The sequence below is a fragment of the Corylus avellana genome, chromosome ca8 (genome assembly GCF_901000735.1).
Source record: "Corylus avellana chromosome ca8, CavTom2PMs-1.0".
In the NCBI taxonomy this organism is placed as follows: domain Eukaryota; kingdom Viridiplantae; phylum Streptophyta; class Magnoliopsida; order Fagales; family Betulaceae; genus Corylus; species Corylus avellana.
In genome coordinates this window covers 15,841,028-15,864,656 of record NC_081548.1, presented here as the reverse complement: position 1 = coordinate 15,864,656, position 23,629 = coordinate 15,841,028, and the positions used below count along the sequence as shown (strand labels likewise).

Below are 23,629 nucleotides of genomic sequence, written 5' to 3'. Positions count from 1 at the left end.
TTGGGTGAAACTGGATGATCTGTTAGATGGATACTTTGGCATATATATATGTGTGTGTGTGTGTGTGTGATAAAAAAGCAAAAAAAAAAAAAAATCATTGATAAGCTTTTCACTAAGTAACTAGACCTCTTGCCTCAAAGCTTTGAGTGTTCATGTCAAAAGGTGAAGAATTTTGATTTGGTTAATGTCATGGTTAGTTTGGTTCTGTAACCTTTTTGAATCGAGTTAGTAAGTCCTTAGGGGTGTTTTACACCTAATGCCCTAAAACCATCTGGTTTGGGAGTCATAGACTTAACACTCACTACATGGGTCAATTAGAAAGCTTAAAGGAACCAAATATTGCACAACCTGACCAAAAAGAAAAAAAAAAAATAAAAAAATATGCCATTGTTATTCATTCTTATGGGAATTTCAGTGAACTTTGAGATGTTAAGACATTGCACATTGGATATAATTGGAAGCTTCATATTTATGTGCTTGTTCCCTTTACACTGTTTCGAACTTGTGATGCCTTAGCATGTCTTTTGTAAGTGGTTAAACTTTAGAATTCCAATTCATTGTGAAGATGGAGTTTGTCTTTTTAGACTTGCCAATGAATGAAAATCATGGTTTTGAGTGATACCTTAATTTTTGGAAAACATGAACTCTAGTGTAATGTTTGTGGGTAACATTCCTGGAAAACCCTCACAAGACTTCACTCGTCTTCTAGGGAATTCCTATAGGTTTAAAAGGCTTGTTGCATATGCTAAATGCAATCGTACATCCTACGAAAGATGGATTTATCATTTTGTTTAGAGTTTTTCATTTTGTTTTTTGTTTCGTATTGCTAAGGGACTAGTAATATGTAAGTTTGGTGGTGTGATAAGTGCCAAAATATTCATATTTTAGTCCTTAACTTATATTTATTAATTCCTTAATTTTGTTAGTTTGTGCTATTTTACTTCTTTTCTGTATTTTCTTTGTTTTATAGGTTTTTGGAGGAAAAGAAAGCATTCCTGGAAGTATCGGGCTTAAAGGACAAAATTGAAAAAAAGCTAAAAGATTTGAAACAAGCAAAAGCATTCTAGTATTGCGATTGATCGCAGGGGACCTGTGATCGAGCGCACTTCTAAAGAGGTCCAAACGTGAAGAGCAAGGCGTGCGCTCGTGCGCACAAGGGAAGACTTGATCGCATTGCAATCGAACACTGAAGACATACGATCGATTGCAGAGGGGTGATTAAGCACACACGGGTTGCGATTGAGCGCATCCGTGCGCTAGAGAATTCCATAACCTGCGGCCTGACCTATATTGCTTTCCATATTAGGGTTTTTCTAATCCTAGTTGAACTAGGACTAAACCCTACGATTTTATTAGGGTTTCTAGGTTTTCTAGAGTATTCCTAAGCCTATAAATAAGACCTCTAAACCTTTAGAATAATCATCCTTAAATAGACACAACTTTGGGAGATGAATTTGGAGGCTAGTTCTAGGAGCGGTTTTCGGTTCTTTCTTTCTCTTTTCTTTTCAGTTTTATTTTAATTATGTGTAACTAACTCTTTAGGAGGGCTAGATTGAAGCCCTAATTATGTTTATTTAATATTTCAATATTGGCACCTTTGTGATAATCATATTGTATTGTTTAACTTGATTAATTCCTGTTTTCTTGAATTCCTCATATATTTTTGTCTGATCAACATATGCATGTAGTATGAACTAGTTAATTAAATCAATTTGGATGACCGAGTCCTGGGTTTAATAAGAGTAACAAAAGAAATCTACACCGGGTTCTTGGGCTAATCAACATGGGGAACATGTAGTAGACACCCATGCCTTAGGCCTTTTGTGTTTGTCGATTTCTACAGTTTTATGCTTTTTTAAAAAACAACTTAGTAGACACCCATGCTAAATCTTTTAAGGAAGAAAAAAATTAGAGTAGACACTCATACCTAATTCGTTGCTTAGGGAGATTAATAGCTTAAGGAGTAGACACCCATACTCTTAGGTTGACAAACATTAGGTATTCATAATATAATTAGATCATTGGCATATTGTTATATTATCTAAGTATGATTAGTGATGGATATCAAAGCCCTACCTTTACCTTATCTTTATCTTTATTTCTATTTCTTTTCCTTAGTATCAATATCAATCTCGTGACAATTTTGGTATTTTAATTACTTCTAAAACAAAATCAACAATCTCTGTGGGATCGATCTCGTACTTGCTGCACTATACTATCGTTTGATCTTGTGCACTTGCGAGTAAAACGCATTAAATATTATCTTTTAATTTATGTAGTATTTGGCACAACATTGATCCAGGTGACGCTTGGGGACTTATTGTGAGATTAGGCAGGTGCTCATGGTAACTAGTACTTTTGGGTTATGTTGTAGATTTAAGAGCTTTTATGCATGCTTGCATATTAAGGTATAGCATGGATCCCTTGTAAAGATGACTTGTATAGTGTGATTTCTGCTACTTTGATGATTCGTGGTAGATGCTCTTGTTGTAACAATTAATGTTTATAGAATCTTGATGTTTACCGTTGCTTAGTATCCTCTTTTTTTGGGAAGTATAGATCCCTGAGCCTTCTTGCTCGTGGAATAAGGCTGGAAGACGAACTGCGGAGTTAATTACCAGTTAATTCATTTCTAGGGTGTTACAGTTAGTACCTTTTCTCTCTTGTCATAAAGTCTTCGAAACCAAGAAGAGCAAGTTGCGTCGTTCCTTTTTCTTGTCTAGCAAAAATTGAAACCATGCTTATATATAAGCGTGAGTGTCGATGTCAAGAAGTAATTTCTCTCATATTTGGAGAAGGAATACCAAATCAAATAGGAGTTAAAAATTCTCGTAGGGCTCACACACTTAATGATGGGTGAAAATCACCCACGTCAACAATCTCCACATTGACTTAAAACCATCGAGTCGCAACAAAACAAATATCCTCTAGATGCCTCCGCCCAAGACCTTAAGGGCTATCACTATCCACAAGTGACACTCAAGTCCAAACACCTCTTGAACTTAAGTATAGGGTCGGTTTAAATAGAACACCACACTTCTCTGCCAATCCTCTTAGCTACACAACTTTCTTTGTTGACTCTTTCTTTCTATAGACAAATCTGCACCCTTTAGCCTTCCTTCCCTTAAGTAATTTTGTCTATTACCAAGCTTTATCTTTTTGTAGTAAATCCACCTTTGTCGACATGTCATTTTGAACAGACAATGAGTCTCCACTACTAGCTGTCAAAACAAAGGAAACCATGTCCAAAAATCCATACATCTCTAGTGATTTTCGATCATGTTTCTCACTACCTCTTGCTAAAGAGTAATGGTCTTCTCAGTGCTATGAGTCTCTTGAAGATTCTTCATCACCACATTTGCCCATGAGTGAACGACGTTCATCAAGCTCCACCTCCATGACTTGTTTTCCTTTCTAGTTGTTAGTCGATGCTTTATCCTCACCCTTCATTAACATATAGGCATCATCAAACATTATGTCTCTCCTAAGAATCTTCTTCTTTGAGATTGGATCCTAGAGCCTATAGCCTTTAACACTAGAATCCAAACCAAGAAAAATACACTTTCTTGCCTTTGAATTTAATTTGACTGCTCTCCACTTTACACATGAACGTATGTCGAACAAATAAATATTCTCAATATAGAATAATCAGCTGGTTTACTTGACCATACTTCCTCAGGAACCTTGAAATCAATCCCTACAGATGGAGATCGGTTGGTGACGAAACATGCATAATTAACTACCTCAGCCCAGAAACTCTTTAGCAATCATGCATTCAAGTTCATACATCTTGCATTTTCCAACAATGTTATGTTCATCCTTTTGGCAACTTTGTTCTGCTGTGGAGTCCCTCTATCAGTGAAGTGACGAGTAATGCCTTATGTTTGCAGAATTCCAAGAATGTAGTGTAGTTGTACTATAACCTATTGTCGGATCTTAGATATTTCATTTTCTTCCAGTCTGATTTTCCACTTATGCCTTCCACTGTTTGAAGATGGTGAAAACCTCTGACTTGTGCTTCATAAAATAAACCCAGACGTTTATTGAAAAATTATTAATAAAATTGAAAAAATAATGTGCACCTCTATTTGACGGCACTACCATTGGTCCCCAAACATCTGAGTGAACATACTCGAGAACACCTTTGCTTGTATGGGAGGCCACCTTAAAGCTGAATCCTAGTTGCTTCACATACACACAGTACTTGCAAAAACTCAATTTACATGATTTCACGCCTTTTATCAAATTTCTCTTGTGAAGCTCAAACATACTTTGTTCGCCCAAATGACAAAGCCGCATATGCAATAAAACTATATTATCATTATTTGGTTCTACCAAGGTGGGCACTAGAGCTCCACCTATAACTGTGTCCTGGATAACTTAAACAAATTATCAATTTTCTTACACTTAATTATCACCATAGCACCTTTAGTTATTTTCATAACTTCATCTTTGGCCAAATAACCATAGCCCAAAGAATCTTATGTGCCTATTGAGATATGATTTTTCTAAAGATTTGGAACATATTTCACATTAGTGAGTATCCTGACAACCCCATCAAACATCCTGACTTTTATTGTACCTAGTCTAATGGCCTTACACCTAGCATCATTGCCCATTAGCACTATACCCACATTACAGGATTTACATGTGTCAAACCACGACCTATTTGGACAAATATAATATGAATAAGGAGAATCCAAAATCTAAGAGTCTATGAGAGAATCTATACATAAGGAAACTGAAAGAACATATCATTGTCATCAAACTCGCTATTGGCCACACTGACTGAATCTGCAGAACCTTGATTCTTCTTATCTTCCAAGTCTTGTTTCATCAGCCTACAAAATTTTTTGTAGTGCCATTTCTTATGACAATAATAGCACTCCACATCTTTTGCATATGACCGAGATTCTTCACCTTGTGCTGATCGCGACTAAGACCGATAATGCTTACCTTTGTCGTTTTTCCCCTTAAACTTATCTTTTCCGTGCTTTGGCTCAAACCGTGCCACAAGCTCATCAGTCTGATCATTGACAGGTTCCCTTTGCGTCTCATGTGACAAGAGAGATCCAATCACCTCTTCAAATTCCAGAGTCTTTTCCCCATATAACAATGTCATAACCATGTGATTATAAGAAGGGGAAAGCGATGCCAGCAGAAGTATCACTTTATCTTCTTCTCTAATATTCACTCCATAATTTAAAAATTGTGTATTCAACAAGTTTAACTTGTTGAGGTGGTCTAACATATCTGTATTTTCCTCCATCTATAAACTATACATGTGATCACAAGAAGGGGAAAGCGATGCAAATAGAAGTATCGCTTTATCTTCTTCTCTAATATTCACTCCATAATTTAACAATTGTGTATTCATCATGTTGAACTTGTTGAGGTGCTCAAACATAGCTATATTTTCCTCCATCTATAAACTATATAGCTACTTCTTCACATACAACTTATTCATCAAATTCTTCAGCATATACAAACTCTCTAATTTTTTCCAAATTGACTTTCCATTTTCCTCATCAATCACATTGTGAATAACTTCATCTGACAAATTAAGATGGATTGTACTGGCAACCTTCGCATCCACCTCTTCCCAAACATCATTGTCCAATTTCTCAAGTTTCTTCACATTTACTAATAACGCTGTGTAGACTCCTTGTTGAATCAATAGATCTTTCATCATTATCTGCTGAAAAATTGATCTTCTTATTGAACTTCTCCACTTCAAGCTTGGTACTTACCATATTTGTAGTCAATTTGAATCATGAACCTAAGCTTCAATACCACTTGAGCAAAAACTATCACAATTACGGTAAATAAGGCAAGAACAATCACCCAAAAAATAATATTAAGATTTAAGTTGTTCCCTCAATGTGAGGTATGTCTACTGGCGGAGGCGATCACGAAGAATGAGATAGTTGAAAGAAATTGAAAGTTTGATATCCTTAATTGAGAGTTTTTAAACTTCGGAGAGATACTTTCAAAACGCGTGGAATGTCTTTAGGGGTTTTGTGAAGTTTCCAAAAAAAAAAAAAAAGACAACATGGTGTAGGTTGTGAAAATCTTGAGAAACGTCAAGATAATTTTATCTTTGAGTATGAGTTTGCACTTTTTTATTTTTTATTTTTTATTTTTTATTTTTAAAAAAAGATAGAACAAAAAAGAGAGAAGAGACCGGCTGGGACGTATATGCACGTGTTGGCCAAGTTAGTTGCTTTTTTTCCTAAACAAATCATTGCTTTATTTACTTGAGTACTAATTAAACGCTAATTTTTTTTTCTTTTTTGCTCATTTTCAAAACCTAGTTACCACTGGTTCTTCTGCGTGGGAGGAGGTAAGAGATCTCTTATCTTCCCTCCTCTCCTCCTCCTCTTCTGTAATGCCCCCAAATCTTGCCTTAACCAGTCTGGTAGGATTATTGGCAATTACCCAAATATAGCTAACTAGTAGCTAACTGGGGAACTGCCCCTCTAAGCATTATCAAAGTTAATATATAGGAATGTGAAATAATATGTGAATTCTAATAACCATAAATGAAGCATTTATTAACCTCGAAACATAGACACAGAGCGACTAATAGAAACAATAAGCTGATCAAACCTTGTACCAATGTAAAGATCTTATTCTTAAACAATTGCATGGTGGTGATCACGCCACTCCTTTCTTCCTAGAAAGAGGCATCCTACAAGATGTAATAACTGCATAAGTCTAACGACTTAGTAAGTAAACCCCACAATTAGGTATGACATGAGCCAGTTATTATTGAGCAGAAATAAACGTGCAGTTTGAAAAAAGGTTAACAAGAAGTGTTGGCTTTGTTAATACACTGACAAAATATTATTTTGTTGAAAGAAAGATGTGTACTTCCAGCGATAATCGCCTAAGTATTTTAATGTAGAAAACTAATACTTTAATATGTTATAACTATCATATATGGTCTGGTCTACTTGAGATATTACTCATTCTCAGCAGGGTTGGTGCTGTCCTGAGGGACCTGTAATATAATGCCGGTGCCCCAGCCATTATACGCTACTGTCTATAACACTAGCAGCCCGACTGAGTCCGACCTCATGTGACCTACGCTACTAATGATGTATAGCCTGTAGTAACTAGCCAATTAAGGTTGCACTGGTCATGAAATAACTATCGGATCTAAGGCCCTTATATCACATCCATACACACGTTTTACCATAAGATCAAGTTTATATAGTAAGCTCATGGCCATTACACCGCACGTACCGGTGTACCATGTTATACGATGCATTTTATCAACCAGTTATTAAAGTAGTTACCAAGTTATACGAAAATATAGGCATGCTCATATCATATGCGTGTTCAGTCAGTTGACATATCGCATGTTTTTAAGGAAAGTAGTCATAAGTATTTACTTACCTCGTGTGCTCACTCGAGTCCCCCGACATCAGAAATTCCTACTATAACGAAATATGACACATTGTTATATGCAGTACTAGAAAACTCTCCGAGTGGCATAATAAGTTCCTCCCTAGTGAAAAGGGGTTATCAAAACCTTAAACTTGCACATTTGGGTCTCTGGTGTGTGTCATGCTATCTGAGCGAATGATCAGACCCGTAGGCGGACGTTCAGCTAGAGAGCATAAACTCTCAGCCAGAAGCTCAAATGGCGTCCTATGCTTCTAGGGTGTTGTACATCACACTCTAGGCTTATAATGGCATATGCAAAGTACAAAACATGAAAACTTTACAGAAATAGAAGGCGGGTTAAAAGCTCTTTAAAACATTCTTGGTCTTTTAAAGAAAATGGTATGAGAACTTGTCAAGGCACCTTGAAAACTTGTAATACTAAGAAAGTAGTAAGAACTACATGAAGGATAAGGAATGAACGAGACATTACCTTGATGATGGCAAAACTCCACCAAGGCTTCCTTCTTCTTCTTCACAATCACTCCTCACTCTATCGTTAGGGTTTCTTGGTGTGAAGAGGAGCTGAGAGTCAAAGGGAAGAGGGGCTTGGGGCGTGCTCTCTTCTGAAAAGGTGGAGAATAGGTTAAAATTACTTTCCAAAATTGTCAGCGAACGTTTGGGTACTATTGGGGCAAACGTTCACGTACTATTGCACAATGGATAAAGGTTTAGGGTTTAGGGCAAACGTTCGCCTTTTAAAACTTGGTGTTTTAACCGGGTATTACATCTTCCCTTTATGAAGCTTTCTCCTTCTATTGCTGCCTCTCATGAGGCTTTATCAGGCGCCTTGTGTGACTTATCCTGATCAAAATTGCAAACTCAGTGTTGAGGCTTCACCATTGCGCCGGTCTCTTTCTCCTCCTCTATCTTCGCCTCCTCCGCCTTGGTAGCTGATTTTGTTAAGGTTCTTAGATCGAATTTCTTTAAAGCTTGATTTACTTTCCTATGACAAACCTAGCCTCCAAAGCATCACTCCACTACTTCCCCTGGCACTCTAGTTTCCTCTTTCCACCGGCAGCTCCACCTCCAAAAATCCACGCGCCGCGGTCAGTCCCTTCATGTCGCTTTCCTTCACCCTTCCCTTCATCGAAGCTGCTTATTTTTAGGTTTTCTTGGCTATTTTTGTGACTTGGATTCATGTGTTTCGGATCCTAATGATTTTTCAGTGTTTTTCCTTCAGCAGCCTCCTTCCCGTGATTGTTGCTTTTTCCTCGCACTGTATTTGTCATTTTAGGTTTATTATTGGAGAGCTCATTCATTTTTCTGTGTTTTAATTCTTGTAACCTTTTTCATATTTGCTTATATATATATATATATAAAAGCTTTATTTTGTGTAACTAAAGGTACAGGGCATTTGAGTGCCAAAGTCAATAGTTAAGTCACATGGCCTTTTTATTTTATTTTATTTTTGTTATTATTTTTTTTTATTCTCTGAGGGTGGACAAGGGAATTTTGAGTGATAGTGTAAAGGAATTTGAGCCGGTTGAAGGGGGTCATTTGCCCCCTATTGAATCCCCCTCCCTTTGCGCTTTGTCCTTGCGTTTAGTGAAGTTGATAAAATCTGTTAACTTGGCATGTTAGCATCCATTATATTGTGAGATGTGTCACTTACAATGAAAAAATAATAAAAAATTAAATGTGAAAATAAATGAAAGGGTGGCTCAGTCACCCCTTTTGCACAATAGGAGGGTGACAAAACAATCTCAAGTGTCCAAAACTATCCCAACCCAACATAGGAGGTTGCCAAACTACTCCCACAGCCTTGGGGGTAGTTCGAGCATGCCCCATTTGGCCAAAGAAGATAGCTGAGCATATGCATTTTTTATTTTTTATTTTTTTACTGTACATGACATTTGTCATTATATGATTGGTGGTGATTGTTTAAGTTAACAGATTGGGTCAAATTTTGATTGAGGAGACCAATTTGTTTGCTCTCTCACATTTGAAATCAGATATTTGTCAAAAACAAAACTTGCAAATAAATTCCCCACCGGCACCAACTGTCTGTCATTCTCCCCGTAGGCGGTAGCCCCACTATAAAAAGGCATTTCGACCTCACGAAAAAACCACACAAATAATACTCCTCCCAAGTCTTGATCTACAACTTCTTCCTCTTCGGCGCCCCCTCCCAAGTCTCTTCAAATGGTATGCATATCTCTCCCTCCTCTTAATTATCTTCTCTCATATATCATATATCAATCTGAGAAAAAAAAAAAAAAAAAACCTTGCTTGTCGTTTCGTCTTCTTCGAAAAGATCATCGATCGGTCGGTCGGCATATATATATTATGTAGTCCTTGTTTCCTAGGAAGCTGTTTTCCGACATGTGAAAAGCGGTTTCCATTGGAGAAAGAAAGCAGTTTGCCGGCCGCTATTCTTTGATTGTTTATGATATTTTTTATATATTCCTTCTTTTTGCGAAAGCGAGACGGAAATGGCAAAAGTTTGTTTGGCATCGTGTTTTTCGGCCTGCAGTGCTGGCCGAACTTAGTTTTGTTGGCTGCTAATGTATTTATTTATTTTTTATTGCTTAATCCCATTTTCTTCTTTTCTAAATTCTTGCACGTTAAGAAAGGACAACATGCGAGCTACGATTTGTAGATTCGTTTGTTAAATTAAGTATGTTTCAGAAAATTTGCTACCTACTACTAAAAATCGATTGTTTTATAATTGTTTCACGTCACATGTCTAATCAACCCTCGAAAATCCTTGTCTTTTAAAAACTAAATCTAAAAATTCTAGAGACTGTCACCTTATTACTGTTCTTTATTTCAAGTGGAGTGGTCGCAAATTACTTATTTCAAGGGTATTTCAAGGGTAATTAATCCGCCTTCATAGAATTTTACTCTGCAATTATATACCATTTAAAAATAAAAAATAAATTAATGTAACTTTTTAATATTATAATTGAATTTAAGATGAATCACAATTAAACTTTAATTTAATTTAAAACTTTTACCAACTTTAAAAGATAACATAAGAATAAAAAGATAATATATAGTATTACTCCTATTTGATTTAAATACTGTAAAAAATTACGCACACGTGCGGAGCACGGTTGTTTTTTCAATGGTACAAATTTTTCATAAGAAAAACTGAGAAAGAAATTAAATCTAGACGGTAAAAACAAGACCCAAACCAAATAATATATATATATATATATATTCAAATATATTCATTAATTATGGATGTTTAATCTTTGTTTTATTTATTTATTTCTTGTTCAAACGATGGACATAGACTTTGAGACTTTTGTGACATCACTTTTTGTATTATTGTGAATCTAATCGAGACAAGTAGACAACCTTCGATACGTGTGCTACTTTTTTTTCTTTTTGGTTCAACTGTATGACATCACATTTTCTGGTGCCATTTTGAGATCCTCATTTTTTGGTCTTCATGTGTGTATTTGTTGACATCATTATTTTGGTACCATCTCCTCAAAATACATTAATTTTGAAGCATCAATATTTACACTTGTTGGTTAGACTTAACAGAGTAATTATAGAAGTTTTTCATTTGGGTATGCCTTTGGAGGTGGCTGTACCACCCCCAAGGATCACAGGGTGGTTTCGGCCACCCCAGACTGGCACTTGGGGCCTAACCACCCCTAAGGCCAACACTGTAATTTTTTTTTTTTTTTTTTTTCTCTTTTGGGGTGGCCGGCCACCCCTATGGCTTTTATTATTTTTATTTTTAATTTTTATTAAACTATTTAATAATAGTTTATTATTTTTTTTATTATAAGAATTTGTGTTCAATTTGTGGCCCTCTTAACCATTAATTGGATATCCTCCGGTTCAAAATAGACCAAGGAGAATCCTTCTACGGGGAGCTTGCCTTTTAGTCCCAACCAAACATAAACTTATGATTCAAATATTCAATTAACAATGTTTTCAATGAGCATTAATGAGACCTTAAAATATTCAATTTTTTAATTTACTTTATGATGATAACTTCTAAAATCTTTTTGGCACAAATCCAAATTTTTGTGCCTTTCAATAACAAATCGACACATTAACCTAAAATAAGAAAATTAAATGTTACCAAAATATAGTATAAATAAATACAGAAGTTTGTATGAATTTGACATTTTAAAAATTAAAATTAATTATCTCCTTGGTAACATGCAAATTTTTGCATTTATTTAGACCATTAAATAAAATAAAATACTAAAATTTTAAAATATGAGAATTTAATATTTTAAAAAATTTGAAAGGATCTCAATCAGTAGTAGCAGTGGCGGTGGTTTTTCTCTTATCCTTTTTATTTTTATGTTTATCGTGGGATAGTCCAGGCCAAAATATATATATTATTTGTCTCCACCACCGTGCAAGGCACTCCAGAGCTTCACTTGTCCTTTTTTCTTTTCCTTTTATTTTATGTATATGCAGGACAGAGGAAGAGGGGACCGGCAGGGCTCTCAATTGACAAAAGATTTTTTTTTTAAGGTAAAAACAATTTTTTATTGTTAATTTTTTTTTTTGCTAATGGGCCCCTACCAATTAAATTTTTTAAGCCATGACCCCTGCCCTTTCTCAGGCTGGCTTCGTCCCTGTTACCTGTATATGGTGTCTCTAAAAACTTTATTTTACTTACTTATATGGTTATTTTTTTGTTTATTTAATTTATCTTTTCTTGTGCAACTCTCTCAATTGACTGTTATATTATACAGTCAGAATAACGTATTGTTTTTAATTAATTTTTACTACATTATTAAATTATATAACGGTTTATTAAATAATATTATTTTTAAAAAAATTGCAAATAAGGGTCTCGTACTCGCATTAGAACAGGGAAGGAGGACAAATCAAACAAACAAATAAAAAGAGAAAAAAGAAAAAGAAAAAAGCAGAATCGATTCTGTTATGAGAAATAGCGCGAGTCTCCTCCATACCTTCTAAAAGCAAATTATTCTGTGAATCGTAGCTAGATGCTCACAAGAGAGTTGAATTTCTCTTTCTCCCCTTTCTCTTCTTGTTGTTTGTTATTAATTTTATTTTCTCCGGCTCCCTAACCGTTGGGAAATGTAACGGCGTGATGCAGGCAACCGGAGAGGAGAGGGAGAGAAGGATTATTCTTGCGAAGCCATTGACAGTAGGGGAGGAGACGGACGTTGATTACAGAGCTCCCAATCCTCTACAGCTTGTTTTCAGTCTCTTTAGAAATGTACTGCCAGGATCAGATCTCACAAAGTTTCAGGCAAGTCAACACTCCCGTTTTCAACTCTCTTTAACTATTTGGGAAAGGTAGGGACGATTTTGCTTTTTTTTTTTTAATATTAAAACTATAATCATAATTACTTCGATTAAATTTATTTATTTTCATCCATTTAAATTTTTAGAACAAATGATGATTTAATATGGTATTTATCATTCACTTGATTGTTAAATACTTTGAAAAACCTTTTAAGCGGCATTTTTTTGTGGAGGATTTTTTTTATTTTTTTATTTTTTATTTTAATTTTTATCTTCGGTTTGTATCTCAAAAGATTAAGCCGATAGAAAAGAGATGCCATTTTAAATTATGACTTATTCAAAAGCTTAAGTTAATAGAAGAATGTGATGAATATTTAATTAAAATTCTAATACGCATTCACATGTGGGTCAAACTCAAAACCTTTGTTCTATATCGTTCTAAATCATTAATTATCTTGAAAGTTTAAATCGGTTGGAAAGAGTAAATTTAATCATTTAATCAATATTCTAGTATTTTCTTTCAAATGTTGGCTTAAATTCTCCGTCAATAAGTAAAATATGTAACTAAAATGAAGAATAAATTATAGAGTCAGAGTTTGAACTCAGACGCTGACTGGATTTGGTATTTCATTTATGAACTTCATATTATAGCGAGGTTGTGATTTTCAATTGTAAGAGTGGTAATAGTGATGTTTGTGATGGTCATATGGTGTTAACAACAGGAGATTTGTTGTTCATTTTGCAAGTGCAGCTGCCACCTCTGTTCAACCTTCCAAAGTCACAGCTTCAGTGCTTCGGGGAATCAGTGTATAGCACTGCTACTGATATGCTGAGCAGGTGTAACAGTAGCGAGAACCCTCATGACAGATTCATAGCCGTTGTAGCATGGAGCATTTCCACTGTGCGTCCTCTGGTCTTTGGTGTTGCTCCTTACAATCCCATTCTTGGAGAGACACACCATGTTTCAAGTGGAAATCTCAATGTTCTACTTGAGCAGGTATTCCCTTTACTCTTCTGCACTTCTACAACTCTAGAGTTGGAGCAATGGAATCCTTTTAAATTGTAATCCTTTCTGCAGGTTTCACATCACCCACCAGTATCTGCCCTCCATGCAACCGATGAGGAAGAAAATGTTGAACTGATATGGTGTCATCATCCTAGTCCCAAATTTAATGGTACCTGAATTTTAGTAAATGTTGAATTGAACATCCATACTGCTTTGGCCTTAACATATTTTTCAGTTTTCCAACTACTTTTGTCTTTGAAAAACCGATATAGGCACTTCAGTAGAAGCTGAGGTGCAGGGCAAAAGGCAGCTGAAGCTCCTAAAGCGCGGAGAAACTTATGTAATGAACTCCCCGACGCTATCCATGAGATTTCTTCCAGGTCCTGCTGCTGATTGGGTTGGTAATGTCAGAATCCAGTGTCAAGAAACTGGCCTTGAAGCAGAGTTATGTTATAGAAGCAGTTCTTTTCTATGGCGTAAAGGAAATCATCGATCTATCAAGGGGAAGATATTTGAGTCGTCATCGTTGAAGACTCTTTATGAGATTGATGGTCACTGGGATAGGTATATCAGTATTAAGTGTCTTTCTAACAACATTCCTTCTCCTTTCTTGCTATCATTCAAAATCAATTGCTGTTAATTGCATAATTACGATATGCATTTCTCTTCTCTAATGTTTTTAGGTTGGAAAAAAAGATCTTGGGCAAAATTAATTGTTGGTTCTTTCTTGCATGATGAAGCTGAATTCTGCACGGCCAATTCCATGTCGAGGAAAACTTGAAATCACTCAAACAAATTGGATTAGAGACCTGTTGGGTTGAGCCGGCAAGGGATACCTTGGATGCCTAAGTCAACCCGTAGCTCTGTCATGTTTTGTTGCATTGAACTTAAATCATGGTGCATTCTCCATCTTTGCTGCATCCAAGGAGGTTAGGGCGAGGCCAACTCCATTGTGCTATTTATATGAGGAGTTGTCCACCGTCCACCTTCATTGTCCAAATTTTGAACTCCTCCCCCTCTTCTTCCATTTCTTGTTGGTCCTCCTCCTCTGTTGTTGCAAATTCAGCAAAAAAGTCTGCCTATTCCAGTCCTTTCGGAGGTACTCGATGTCAAATACACCAAGTTAGACTAACCATTCAATAATTCATCTTGAAGTCTTGGGTTTGTTTAGGGTCTTCCTGAGGGCTGGTTAATGAATATTCACACGCAATGCACTTGGAAGCATGGTGAAGATGCTGTGCATGGTTCATTGCCAAATCTTTCATGAAGCTACTATACGGCCAGATCCCAACCAAAAGGGCTGTGAAAACCACATATTCTTGGTGTCCATCTGCCGACAACCTTTCTCCATTGAAGTGGGTCACGTAATCTCTCAGTGGCTCACCCTCCTTTTGCTTAAGGGTGAGCAGATAGGCAACCACTAGTCTCTTGCTACGAACTGACTCCCAAATTGTTTTCTCTGCTTGGTGAAAGATCCTATCGATCTTGGCTGCAGCATGCTAAACCACTTCCTAACTGCCCCTTTTAAGGTAGTTGGGAACACTCTGCACATGGTCTCATCTGAGACTTTTTGTGTGTCTGATAGGTCTCTAAGTGATCGAGGGGATAGTTAGTCCAGGTGTACACTTCCATGCTGGCTACTGTAAACATTGCTGGAAAGGGGAATCCCATGATTTTGGCAACAAATGGGTGGTTAGAGCTCGTCCATGCCGGAGGGGTGCTTGCCATTGATCTTCCGAGATATTTCCTCCAACTTCGCCTAAAAGTCATTTAAGCGACAGTCAACCCCGTTGCCTGCCTCATTGGAGCTCACAAGTTTTCGCTTCGACTCTCTTCCCACGAGAGTTGCGTAGCCTTCCCCTTCTAGTTCTCCTCCATTGCTCTGCTTGTCCTCTACTTCGTTCTCTTTGGGAAGAGGTAAATTTGGGTTTTTCTTACTCTGATGAGAAGGTTTTGGATTCATCCGCTGGAGCTAATTCATAATATGCTAGTTCTGCTGCAACATGTGATCTATGTTCTAGCCATTTGTTGTAGTTGGACCTCAATTGTGAAAATGCATTGGTCTTGGGGGATCGGCCACTCCTGGGGTATTGGCCCTTCTTGAGGGTCCTCCGCATCCCTCTTGGCACTCCTCAACCTAGTGGTTCGCATGTGATCTGAAAGAGGAAAAAAGGGATGAATACCGCACAATCACGTTCCTACAGACTAGGGCAACTAATGAAGCTGAAATTTACTCGGCCAATTTTAACCGAGGAAAACCTGAAATTAGTAAAAGAAATTGGCTTAAAGGGTTGCCGGGGTGAGCTAGTGGGGGATACCTCTAATGCTTAAGTCAGTAAGTAGCTTTGTCAAAGTCCTTTTCAAGGAGGAGTTCTTGCATAATTGTGTTCAACAAAATGAATGAGTGAGTGAAAAACTACCCCCTCTTTTGATCCATTCATTCTTCCTTCAATCGAAGGTCATTTCTCTTTCGTACGACCCTGCCATGTGTTGTTTTTCGATAGGGTTGTGTGATTTTTCCTTGACTTATGTTCATTGGCTTTGGCAGGGGTTGTCCCCAATAATATTCCCTTCATTACAAATCAATTGGCATTAAATGTCAACTGCCCCTGTAATTGAGGGAGAGTCGTGTTCCCATACCATCTCCAACGTGGTCAGGAAAACTGCTACCAACATTGGGCTTTGAACTTAGTTTAGGTAACAGGGGTGATTAGGTACTTTGCAATAATATTGTTAGGCTAATCTGGGTTTGGGCTGGTCAGCACCCGCAATGGGCTGACCCAAGTCCAAAGAGGTAAAATCCTGGTGTATCATTACTCAGTCTTTGATATGCTTTCAACTGAAATAAATTGTAATGGACAAGCAGCTTTTGATTGTGCCTTTTTGTTTAATACCAAAGATTATGTTTGAAATTTTTAGAAGCACCTACATTATATGTATAACAATATCTTACTTTTTTTTTTTTATTTATTTTTTATTTTTTTATTTTTTTATTTCTTATTGCAGAATTGTCAGTGTGAAGGACATCAATCATGGGAAATTTACAGTTATGTACAATGCAAAAGAAGTCCTTTCAGGTCTGAGTGCTCCTATCGTAAAGGATCTAAGGGTAATTCTTTTATAATCCTCATCTACTCATCTGTTCCCCTGTTTTTTCTTTATGTGTTGGGTTCATATTTCAGAAAATATGGTCAGAAATAATGGCCTTCCCATTTATATTCATCCACATTGATTATTTGGCTATATTTTCCAATGTTATTGTGGCAGTTGCATTTCTCTTTGCATATGGAGAAATAGTTACATTTTTGTGTTATAAATCTACAACTTGAATATATATACATGTATCAGAGAAGCAAAAGATGGATTTTTCTTTTTCAAGTAAGTATATATGATGCAGCAATATATGAATTACTTTCATGATTTATAATCTGAAGTATAAAGATAGAATTAGAAACTTACCACAATCTAAGCTAACCCTTGTTTCAGTTGAGGTACCAATCTGGTAAAAAAACTGCTCCTATTGTATCTGTCATATACTTAGTCCAGTTACTTGTATATCCTTGTTTTTCATTCCTTCCTTGAAAAGATAAATGTCGGAGAGAAAAACTATTTAGTAAACTGCCATACAACTGGGATAACATGTTAGTGAAAATCTGCCCTTAGTTGTTTTTTTTTTACAAGTCTTTGGTGATCCAAAAGTTGATTTTCTCTGCTATGCCATCCTAATAGCATGATAGTCGAATAACCTATGAGTACCTAACAATGAGTTGATATTCCGTTTTGGCAACAGGAAGTATGGGCAAGTGAATCAGCTGTGGTGTGGAGTGAGCTGAGCCAGGGCATCCTGAGCAAAAACTGGGAGAAAGCAAGAGAAGAAAAGAAAGCAGTTGAGGAAAAACAGAGGGAGCTATTGAGAGAGAGAGAGTCAAAAGGAGAAACTTGGGTTCCCAAGCATTTTAGTGTGTCTTATTGCAAGGAAGGCGGGTGGGACTGCTCACCTATTCAGCAGAAGGTCCCACCAGCCCCCATTGATGTGCCCCTTTAATTGGGAGTTTCTTGCAAGCGTAGTCATAGGATTATGAATTGGTCATAATTGTTAGTCTCTTGGCCAACCCACCTGTAAACAAATAATGATAAGTGTCATCCTTTTTTCTTTTGTTTTTTTTTGGATTTTTATTAAAATTTAGTGGCTCTACTGTTGCTTTGTGTTGAATTCTATTTTCTTTATTAAGTTTCTGCCTGAATTTTTTACCTCATTTTAATTATTTGGTGCCCAACTTAAAATCAATGTAGTCCTCCCCTTTTAAGTTTTCCTCATCAATTAGTGGAAGTAGGGTTAATGAGTTCGGGCTCCTTTTTTTAATGCTTCTTAGGACTTTTTTTTTTTTTTAATTTTATTTTATTTTTTTTAAAGTAAAAATATTAACAAACAATTCAACGTTTACAACACTCAAAACTATTTTTATATTTATATCACATTACAATAATAAATAATAATAATAATAAAAAAACAATAGGATTTGGCTCAAATTAATGCTCTCAAAACAATTATAGCACGTATCCTATAATTTTTTCAATAGATTTTATTCTAAATTTTATTTTATAAGAAAGAGACAATGTAATGACGATTACAATTGCTTGAGCCTTAAAAAAATGAAAAGACAAAAATACTCCTTAAATATAACTAATTGAATACTCTTCGGTTCAAATGATTCAGAGAGGATCTTGTTCCCTTTATGTTAAAGTTCTATATTTACGAAAATGCCATCCATAATTATATGGTCTAATTTGATGCCTATCTATCTTTTTATGCGACTTCCTCCCTTTTCTGGGTTTGTTTCTTTCAAGCCAATTGAAGCATGGATTTTGATCAACACTAATTTGTTTGTCGGGATAGTTAACAATTTGAATACTAAATATAAAAATATGGGCTCATTTATCCAAGTGGACAAGCAATCCAAAATTTGCTTGGATAAGTGAGTTCTATATTAATTCTCTCACATTTGCTGCTTAAATTATTAATAATCTAAACAGCAAAATTGCTATAACTCTCTATCGAGTATGTGGCAAAGCACTCTATGATTTAGCACCATAATTTTATCTTACAATTATCCAACAATACATTGTTGGATTTTATTTATGTTTTTAACATAGATTGAGCCTGGTTCGAGCTGGGTGTCGGGGTCCAGTGGGTCGGAGCCGGCTCAGAGAAGCTGAGCCGGGGTGAACACGAAGTGCATGGGGGGCTTGCCGGTGGCTTGGCTGAATGAAACAGGATGTTTGAAGTCCTCCCCGTAGCCATTCATGTGAACCAGTCTTATGCTTTTACTTGCCGGCGATGATTTGCAGAGTGAAAAACAAGCACCCATATTTCTCTGCATGATAATGCAAAGAAGGAAATATATATATATATATATAACAAAGAGGTCCCTATTCTTTCTTAATTATATTTTACCAACTAATTTAGACTTAATCGGAAAAGAATGCAAAGTAATGAACCACTTGGAAGTAATGGCCTAGGGGTGCAAAGGCGGGCGGTTTTTAACCGCCCGCTAACCGCTAACCGTTATAACCGCCAACCGCCTAACCGCCTAACCGTCTAACCGCATTAACCGCTAACCGCCTAACCGCCATAACCGCCTAGCGGTTAGCGGTTAGCGGTTATTGGGTCTACTAACCGTAACCGCTAACCGCTAACCGCCTTTTTATATAATATATTTTTATAATTATAATTATAAAAATATTTATACATATAACATAATCACTTGATCATTAAATCACAATTTTTTTTAAAAATAATTAAATCACAATTTGAGTATTAATATATTATCACTATAATTTATATGATTATATCATATAATCACTTGATCATTAAATCACAATTTTTTTTAAAAAATAATTAAATCACAATTTGAGTATTAATATATTATCACTATAATTTATATGATTATATCATATGAGATTGATTATTAAATCATTTGATTATATAATAACAAATTATACATATATAATATGACATAACTCATAAGTATACCAATTCATACTAATACAACAATTAAATATCTAGAGACTTATTTCCAATGTATATTATAAACCTATAAGTCTATATAAGTCTACATATGTATATAAATAATATAAATGTATAATATCAATAGTTAATCATATGATTCAATGACAATTCAAATACTTTATTCAAGACTTCAAGTGAATCATATTATTAATGTACAATGATGATATGATTTGTATAATATCAAATTAAGTAATTGACATTGGATTAAACAATGACCAATGTGTTACTTATAAACATAATTTAAGTATTAATGTATTATCATTATAATTTTAGTAATTTATATATTATCACTATAATTGATATGATTATATCACATGATGGCTTGATCATTAAATCATATGATTATATAATAATAAATAATACATATATAATATGACATAACTCATAAGTCATAAGTCTACAAGTTAATCATATGATTCATGTACAATGATAATCACAATTGATTCAATTGAATTAAACAATATGTTACTTATAACTACAAATCTACAATTTAATTAAAGCATTATTAGATACTTTAGGAATTTAGGATTTAGGAGTTTGAACATTACCATTTACCATTAGATATTAAGTTCAATTCAAAGAAAAAAGATTATAAGTAAATATGATAAGAATTTAAATAATTAATCATATGAATCATATGATATAATTTAATGAGACTATATGATTATATAATATCAAATTAAATAATTGACATTAGATTCAACAATGTGTTACTTATAATCACAATTGAAGTATTAATGTATTTTTTGAACATTTTTTAGAAAAAGAAATTTAACCATTTTTTGAAAGAAAAAAAAAAGAAAATTAACAATTTTGAACAATTTTGAATTTTATATATATATAATTGCTTATAGTTATATTATATGCATATTGAATAATATAAATGTATAAGCTAAATACTTAACTATATGATCCAATTACAATTCCAATACTTAATCAATTATTCATGTACAATGACAATGACAATGTGATTCATATAATATCAAATTAAGTAATTGACATTGGATTAAACAATGTGTTACTTATAACTACAATTGAAGTATTTTTGTTTGTTTGTAAGTTTATAAGATCAACACTTAATCATATGATCCAATGACAATTCAAATATTTAATCATAATATTTATATACAATGACAATGTGATTCATAAAATGTCAAATTAAGCAATTAGCATTAGATTCAACAATTACTTATAACAACAATTTAAGTATTAATATATTTTTCATTTTTTTGAACACTATTTTGACAATTTTTAAACCATTTTATGAAAAAAGAAATTGAACCATTTTTTGAACAAATTTTTTTAACAATTTTTTGACCAATTTTTTGAACCATTTGTTGAACAATTTTTTAAAATTGAACAAGCCAAAACTACGTCGTTTTAATACCCATATATATTCATCTCTTCCTAACCTTAAACTAAACCTAATCAATCTCATTCCTAGAGGTTTGTTAGTAACGAAGATTATTATTTTTTGAATTGTCATAGTATTTTAATTACAATACAATTATATTAAGCACTTTTTGATATGTGTACATGCTTGTGCCTTAATATTATTATGTTTAATATTATAACTTTTCTTCTTTTGATGTCCACAGGATTTGCTAGAGGATCAAATGAGAAGATTGATGAAGTTTTAATGTTTTATTTGACTATTTGTATCATTTAATGTTTTATTTGAACTTATTTTATATGCTTTGTGTTGAACTTTTTTTATATTTTTTTTTTATATGTTGTGATAGTTATCTGAATTCTGAACTTTTTTTTGTATGTTGTGTTGAATTTTTTTTTTTTCCTAAAAAAAAAAAGTTAACGAGTTATGATTTAATATTTAAGGAAATTTTTTTTTAAGTACAAGTAAATGTAAATTTTGGGTCAAATATTTTTGATTTTTCAATATGGGCTCTTTTTATAGCAATTGGGCCCAAGAAGATATTAAAAATACAAGAAAAAAAAATGAGGGTAAAAAAAAGCCCAAAAAAAAAAAAGCCCAATTTTAAAAAAGCGGTTAGCGGGCGGTTATCTATTTCACTAACCGCTAACCGGCCACTAACCGGCCACTAACCGCCTAGCGGTTAGCGGTTGCGGTTAGTGAAATTTACTAACCGCTAGGGCGGTTACGGTTAGCGGTTATTGCCACTAACCGCTAACCGTAACCGCCTTTGCACCCCTATAATGGCCTGATCAGATCAACCAGCAATCAATGACTAGCTTGTAGCCTTTAAATTATTTTTCCTTTTAATTTTTGGACTAAATCAACGCTGCCATGAGTGCCATTGGATTTCACACAGTTTTTCATGTTAATTTATTGCTAGAAGAGTGTTTTTATATAAATAAACAAATCACACACGCTAAATTTATGAGAGAGATATAGTCATATATATCTAACACGTGCGTTAAATATAAAGAAATTGGTGTTTTTATTTTTTATTTTTATTTTTATTTTTAATTTATTTTTAATTAGAAAATTATTAGCAATGCATTTCCTTGATACCCATGTTAATTATGTCTATTTCATGATGATTAAAAAAGGAAGATTTCTCATTCATGAATCATGAGTTGTCACTTGTGGGTTGACTGGGTAAAGCCATCCATGCATCTTTGCAGATAGGATTTCAAGTTGTAAGATTGAGTGATGGATGATTTGGTTTTGGAAACATATTCTTCTTATGACTGATTCTGCCTCTTTCAAACATGCTGACTATTGAGGGGCTTGGACGTTAGTAGATTGCCCTCAAAATTGTTGATGAATAATCTCATATTGCTTATGGACGTACAAGACCTTGGGCGTGTTTTTAAGGAGTGAGCAGCTCTCTTTTATTAAACCGATTTTATGAGATGGAGGTAGACTGTTATGAGTCCGCGTGGAGATGACCACATTGAGAGTAGTAGTTGAGTAGAAGTCGAGCACCGTAGTGCTATATGTTAGTATTTCACTTAAAGAAGTCTTTTACAAGGGTTGGTCCTTGAGTTGGAGTCAAGCTATATGAAGCTAAGTAGATGTCTTTCAATTAAAGTAGTCTTTTAATTTAAGTTGGGTGAAGTCGTACTTGTACAAATTATCTTCGAGCCACCTAGATGGAGTGGGTACAGAGTTGGTGTAGGATTAATCTCCTCAACACCTAGTTCTAGTCCTCTTTATTTAAAGAGAGCAATTTTATAATAAAAGGATGCAAATTTAATCCCCAAACCTTGTATTTGAAAAAGGTCTAGGTTCCCTTAGAATATAAGGTCTAGGTTCCCTCAGAATCTAAATTCTATCAAAATTGGTAGAAAGAAAAAGCCAGATTTGGCTTCTCTTTCGATCGACAGGTGCGTTACTCAATCCATTACGTATTTATGTAACAATTTGGTATTAGAGCCAACTTGCTCAATGACTGAGGCACAGATTGATCGGTTAGAGCAATAGAATGCGGACATCAAAAAACTACTTGAAGATCTCATCAAAAATTCAACATCGCAGCAAACAAGCACGGAGCAGCGCCAACAACGCATAGAAGGGAAACTGGACAGCAGGGAGCCTAAAGGAAACAGCGAAAAAGGAGAGAATTCAACAAACATGAATTGTAACAAACATTCAGAAGGCTCTCATAATAGCCTAGGAGAAAAGGTGGCCAAACTAGAATTCCTGAAGTACAATGGAACAGATGATCCTATGACTTGGATTTGCAGGGTAGAACAATATTTCGATTTTAAACAAATCGAAGACGTGGAGAAATTACCCTTGGCAGCATATCACCTAGATGGTGAATCTCAGATGTGGTATCAACTATTTAAAGACAGTGAGGAGGTTCTTACCTGGAACTCCTAGAAGGCAACCCTACACGTTCGCTATGAGCCAACAACTTTCGAAGACCACTTCGGTGATCTCACGAAATTACAGCAAACTGGGGAGGTAAGAAATT

At 34.9% G+C, this 23,629-nt stretch overlaps 1 protein-coding gene across 2 annotated transcripts; it reads left to right on the top strand.

Annotated features, from left to right (window-relative positions):
* The first annotated feature begins 9,495 nt into the window (after window positions 1-9,495).
* On the top strand, window positions 9,496-17,867 carry LOC132189708 (oxysterol-binding protein-related protein 4B-like). 2 transcript variants are annotated; one of them, XM_059604482.1, is made up of 8 exons: window positions 9,499-9,597; window positions 11,845-11,901; window positions 12,497-12,652; window positions 13,400-13,645; window positions 13,727-13,823; window positions 13,927-14,218; window positions 16,661-16,763; window positions 17,445-17,867. In XM_059604482.1, exons 1-8 carry the CDS (start codon window positions 9,595-9,597, stop codon window positions 17,697-17,699), a joined length of 1,209 nt encoding a protein of 402 aa, XP_059460465.1. In that variant the 5' UTR covers window positions 9,499-9,594; the 3' UTR covers window positions 17,700-17,867. The 2 variants fall into 2 exon arrangements, with proteins under 2 accessions (XP_059460467.1, XP_059460465.1); XM_059604484.1 differs by lacking the exon at window positions 11,845-11,901 and having other exon boundaries at window positions 9,496-9,597.
* The last annotated feature ends 5,762 nt before the right edge of the window (window positions 17,868-23,629 follow it).

Bases quoted from the DNA above. Each gene is read 5' to 3' on its own strand.
- LOC132189708 (XM_059604482.1), top strand. The intron at 13,646-13,726 runs GTATTCCCTTTA...TCCTTTCTGCAG, and splicing joins TCAATGTTCTACTTGAGCAG to GTTTCACATCACCCACCAGT. The intron at 16,764-17,444 runs GTAATTCTTTTA...TTTTGGCAACAG, and splicing joins CTATCGTAAAGGATCTAAGG to GAAGTATGGGCAAGTGAATC.